Source organism: Erigeron canadensis, chromosome 9 (assembly GCF_010389155.1).
Source record: "Erigeron canadensis isolate Cc75 chromosome 9, C_canadensis_v1, whole genome shotgun sequence".
NCBI classification, from domain to species: Eukaryota; Viridiplantae; Streptophyta; class Magnoliopsida; order Asterales; family Asteraceae; genus Erigeron; species Erigeron canadensis.
Window position 1 is genome coordinate 1206139 of NC_057769.1, and position 6000 is coordinate 1212138.

General features: G+C 30.4%; 1 protein-coding gene across 1 annotated transcript; it reads right to left on the reverse strand.

The window, feature by feature from the left end:
• Window positions 1–3891: 3891 nt before the first annotated feature.
• Window positions 3892–5246, reverse strand: LOC122583987 (transcription factor ORG2-like). Its single transcript, XM_043756358.1, has 3 exons — window positions 4855–5246; window positions 4344–4757; window positions 3892–4132 (listed from the first exon to the last, which is right to left on the reverse strand). The coding sequence occupies exons 1-3, from the start codon at window positions 5215–5217 to the stop codon at window positions 4064–4066; spliced, it is 846 nt and encodes a 281-aa protein (XP_043612293.1). The 5' UTR covers window positions 5218–5246; the 3' UTR covers window positions 3892–4063.
• Between the last annotated feature and the right edge of the window lie 754 nt (window positions 5247–6000).

Consider the following 6000-nt stretch of genomic DNA (forward strand, 5'->3'; position numbering starts at 1 on the left):
CATCGATAAAACCAATTTTATTTTTACCCTCAAGAGCAAGTATCATAGCACAAGACCAGATATTATAATTTTCAGTTCCTTTGAGTTTAACAGAGACAACAGTTAAAGAAGCAGAGTCATTAGGATGCAAATGTAAAGGGTGATTTATATCAAGTTTACTAATTCTTGTTGCATTTTCACTTTCAACAGATTCATTATCAGTGTTATAATCATAGTCATGCAGGTTATCATCAATATCCATGATAGCAAGTAGAAACAAGCAAACACAGATAATAATACACAAGATCAAGAAGAACACAAATAAACTAAACAGCAACAAGAACACACAGAAAAGCAAGAATATATAAAAAGAATAAAGGAGAAAAAATTATATATATATATATATTTTTAAAAAAGAAGATAATCTTTTATCTCCCAAACAGTGCCAGGGACAGGATTCCTTGCCTCTCACGGAGGTAGGTCAAGTTTAACATAGCTGGTTTTGTGAGAAAAAGATGATAAAAAACTTTAGAAAGAAAAAAATATTAGCACAAAGAATAAGAAGGGAAGAAAGGATGCAAACAGTGCTATTTAGAAGACTCAGATGATGGAACCTAGTTTATTGATTCACTTAGTCAATAAACATAGCAGGATCAAAGCAACAGAAACACCAGGAGAAAAGGTTTATCTATTGATTCACTTAGTCAATAGAATAAACCCAGAAGATCTTGAACCACCAGAAAACCCTAATCCCGAAACAAGAAATTAGGGTTTTCGTACACACCTAGATCTGTAAACTCAAACGGTGATTAAATAATCATACGCCGTTCAAGAAAAACCAGATCTAATCAAAAAACCCCAAATCGATCAACAAACCCTAAAATTATTATTGAAAAGATTTAGGTAAAATTAGTATTTTCCGTAACTTGGCTCTGATACCATGTTAAGAAATCTAAACAAACCGATATATATTGAATCTTAATCCAATAAACACTCACAAGACTGATTTCAATCAGATCAAACACAAACAATCTAAATAAAAGTTTACCCCCGTTAATCGGTTATAAACCTATTATCTAATATTGATAATAGTTTTATTACAAAACAAAATTAAACAAAAAACTAGAGAGGATAGTACAGAACTTCAAACAGCATGACTTCTCCCAAATCTCTCTCAAGAAACCCTTGTTGAGTAAAATGAGCTTAATATAGAAAACAAATAAAAGAAGTTTCATTCTTCACCCTCTTCTTTCTTCTTCTTACATCTTGAGCTCAAAACCTGCAAGAATAAGAAACATGCAAGAAAGATCCCTCAGGTTTAATAAGTTTCAGTTTAGGCTATAATTTCAACAATACAGTTGTTGTTTAAGGCGTACGTGGGGGTTGCATTGCATTGCATGTTCGCCATTCAAAATATATAAATTAATAATAATTGTTACTTCATATGGAATTTGTGCATGTTACTGTGAGTCTTTTATGACACAAGAGGAAGACGATAAACATAAGTAAGGATGCTAGGAAAAAAAAAAGACCATCAGCTTGCTAGCTGTTTGCTGATCGATTAGGTCACTTGCGAATTGCAATGCCTCTACTATGGAGTACTAATCATTAATCAAGTACTTAACACGTACATGGATAAGAATTGCCAATGCTATTAATTAAAATGACCATATATATTAATCGGGTATGCATCCATTTTAAGCAAAGAATGTCAAAAATTATGCTGACAAATTATTCTGCAAAACTGCATTGCTTGTAAAAAATGTCAATTTGGTCTAAATACTTTTGGACTAAAGTCAGTTTGGTCTACAATCTATGGCCAAACCAACCATGACCACGATGATTAATTCGTAGGCAGGAATTGATACTTTTTGAAAAAAAAAATTTATTTTATTTTAAGTTGTATGTAATTAATCAACAAAAATTCAAATTCTTTTTTTTTTTTTTTTTTTTACAAACAGCTAACAAATTATAAAGGGATTTTTACATACATCCCCTTTAAAACTATATATTATATATATATATATACCCAAATTATATTTAAATTAACAATTATCCCCATTTTTATTAATCATATCATAAAAAAGGGAAAATGTCTAGAATTTTTTTATTATTATTTTAGTTTAATGAAATTTGATAGCAAAATAATTTATTTCATCAAAATTTACCTTTTCTTTTAGCTTAAGTTGTCTTTCATTGTCGCTATTAATATTACTCCTTCCGTCCCAATTTTATTTGTATTATATAATACTTGATTAAAGTTATATCTTTGAAAAGTTCTTAAAATCAAATTTATTTATATATTTTATATATATCAAGTGTTATAGAATTATAAACAAAAATATTCGCGATCAAAGTTGAAACAAAAAGACTTTGAAAGTCTACAGTGGACAACTAAAATGGGACAGAGGGAGTATAATGTAACACCATAATACCACCACGTACGTCTTTAATTATGCGTACGAAATCACATGAAGACAGATTTATTTAATTTTTAAATATATTTCAAAATTATGTACTAACTAAATTTTATAAATTCACACATATTTTCAAAAAGTCAAATACAAAACTTGAACTCGATCATAACCTTTAGGTTGAATAGTAATCACGTACACATATAGTAAAAAAAAAAGGCGGAGGATTTTGTTGAGAGATTTTTTAACTTTAACTAGTGGCACTTTTTTTTCTGTGTCAATAAACGACATTATCTTGGGGTCGGTATACCACTTCGGGTCAAAAAAATTTCTATGTTGTCATCACGTACGACCACGTTGTGGTTTATATGGAGGAAAGAAACAACGTCCATCGATCACTTTCAAGAACTAGGAGCAGGGCCAGCCTAGAGGTAGGACGAGGTGGATGACTGGACGAGGTCTGATTTTTTAAGGGGCTCGACTTTTTTTATTTTTTCAATATATATGGAAAATATATATGTTTTTAATAAAGCCCATTACAAATCTTAACATTTATCCAAAATTAAACCATAGTACCTAACAAAAAAAAAAAGTCCACTTACATATCTTTTATCCGTAAAAAAAACTCATTACGCCTCTTAGTGCGCTGCTTCAATTGTCAGTGTGACAATTCACGAATCACGAAAAAGTAAAAAATATAAGAGTATCTATCTTCCATCTTCGGTCAAACTAGAATGAAGATACTATATTATGTATGAATGAATGAATTATTTTATTTTGTTAATGTTATGATCTACAATGCATAGAAGATTTATATTAATTAGGTATTTTTTACTTTTATGTTTTTTTATTTTTAAATTGTCGATATTATTACTGTACTTTTTAAGATTTAATTTACAGAATGCTAGAGCACCCCAAGAATCAACGGCTAGTTATTACGGATGTTATTTTAGTAATATGATTATGCATCGTTTTCTTATTTTTTTTGAACAATAACTTTATCTAATTTTATTGATATAACATTTATCGTCGTTTTTATATTTTAGTTTATATAAGTATAAATGGTGCACCTATCTTCCAGAACCTTTTTTTTTCCGACCGAGGTACATAAATACTTAAAGACGGCATTGACTAGGAGGCCCATAATATATATCTCTATTGGAGAAAGACATCAAATTAATTATATATCGTCTATTTATGGATTACCGGCCAGTCGGAAATATCAATTGGATTTGGCTGGATTTGTAACCCGGTTTTATGTTCGTCATTATCCTATACCAATTTGCTGGTGACTTTTGCTAATTCAAGTAAAAGAATTTGTAACCCGATTGACTAATTTTATCCTAATTAACAATGCTAGAATTGTTAATATAATATATGCATCATATGGTTATATTGTATGACTGTATGATGTATAACATAATTGTTTTGTGTAGGTATGGCTACACAAAAAGAAAACAATAAAGATGCAGCAATATATAGGATATCCTACTATATATCATTCCCATTGACATGACTATATATAATGAGTATAAACAAACGAAGACGCTTTACAGCATACTAATTATTAGCTAGTATCTATTCTACACATCGTACCATGCCTGCAGATTAATTACTCGACGTTAGCAGTTAGCAAACCGAGCTGAGCTTCTAGCTAACCAATTAATTAATTAATACTGGTGAAAAGAGCAGAGCTTCTCCTTCAACTTCTCGGGCTCTATTTTCTTATCCCCTTGCACCTATAAAAGTTTATTTTTATATGTATATCATTAATTAGGATAGGATATATATTCCCGTAGCAAAAATATTAAGCATAATATTATACTTAAGTATATATATAATAGCTTAGCTAGAATCAAGTTGAATTATTATTATTATTATATACAGGTTAAATAATAATACTATATATATTTTCATAATTGTAAGACCAAATTAAAATGGAATATGCACCTTTACATGAAGAGTTGTGTTGAATAGCATCTCATCTCCCGAAGATTTAAAGGAAGTCGAATTTAGCAAAACAAACCCGTCTTCTTCGCGTTCCAAGTATTCCAAAGCCTTAGACAAGAAACTAGTATCTTCGTTGTTGTTGTTGTTCATGGAATCGGTTGAAGAAGATGTCAGATGTATAATTGCTTCTTCATCACCTAAGACGCATACAGATACGGATGCTTTTCTTTCGTTTATAACATCTTTAGCATCTTGTACTTTGATCCCGGAATGCCCTTTGCTAATATTAGTAGTTGTTAATGATGAGGAACTAGACAACTTTTCCTTTTTTCGTGCTAATGTTTCCACTTCCTTTTGTAGTTCTGGTATGTATTTTAGAGCGTGTGATACAGTTCGCGGAATACTTACTTTTTTCTGTCAAGATTTACGCAAAACGTACCTCAAATGTCAAGTAATTAACTAAAAGGTTTGCTCAAACTATAAGAAACTAGCTAGAGATATGTTTAAGTACCTTTTGGTGGCTAGACATGGGCAATAGTGATCGTAGAAACGCATACAAGTCGTTTACCCTCTTGCGTCGCTCTCTTTCACTAGCATTATGATTTAGCTTTTTGGATACCTTCCTAGTAGTGTCACCAATATCACCATTTACAGTCCCTTCAGACGAAACGAAATTGGACTTATCCGGTGATGAAAAATCATGCTGTAGAATTTGATGATCATCATATGTAGGCAAATCAAGCAAGGAATGATATGAATTTGCTTCAAATTCTAGAGAAATATCATTGCAAGTTTGTTGAAGATTTTGTGTATTGAAATCCTCCAATGGCCAACCAAAAGTTGTTGAAAACAATGGAGGTGATAATGCTAGCATCTTTTCTTTCTTGATTTCTTTCCTATTAATTTCTGTCTCTATTAGTAGTAGTTGATTTTTTTTTGTTGAAAGCTAGTTTGATAAGAAAGTTTGATGATGAGTTGTTCTATTTATACAATGGTAAATAACCAAGTATTGCATTATATATACTATAAATAGAACTTACATCATCATGGAATTAAACTTATCCACATATTATAGTATTGGTTGATCAACTTAAAAACCGACTAAAATATATTTAACAAGCACAATTATTCTATAGTTAAACCATTCTTAATTACTCAAGTTGATGTTTTTCTTACAATTATATATTAATGGCTTTGATCCTGGCGACTGAATTCACGAGGTGCGTGTGCCAAACCCAAGTTTTAAGTAACTATCATATTTATCAATCAATGAAAATGTAGCAGGACATGTGTTATCCTTCATTCTTCTTGATATATTGTAATTTTGTGGTTTAGCATGTATGGCATACTTATTTATTCGAGCTTAATTACATTGATGTCATTCGTTACTTAAGCACTGGAATTATATATCAACTATGAGATCACTGCTCCATAGTATATTTGAGTTAAGTTTTTGCAAGTGCCACAAACATATATACCAATCGTCATATATTCCTCACTAGGTTGGTCTCCAACCGCTAGTGTTCGTGTAAGTTAATTATGCAAGACTATATATATATATTCTTTGAGTTATATGATATTATAAACTATATGGTTCATTTTTAGTTAACATGATAAAAACTAACATATTAGATTGATTAAGTAGAATAACTATACA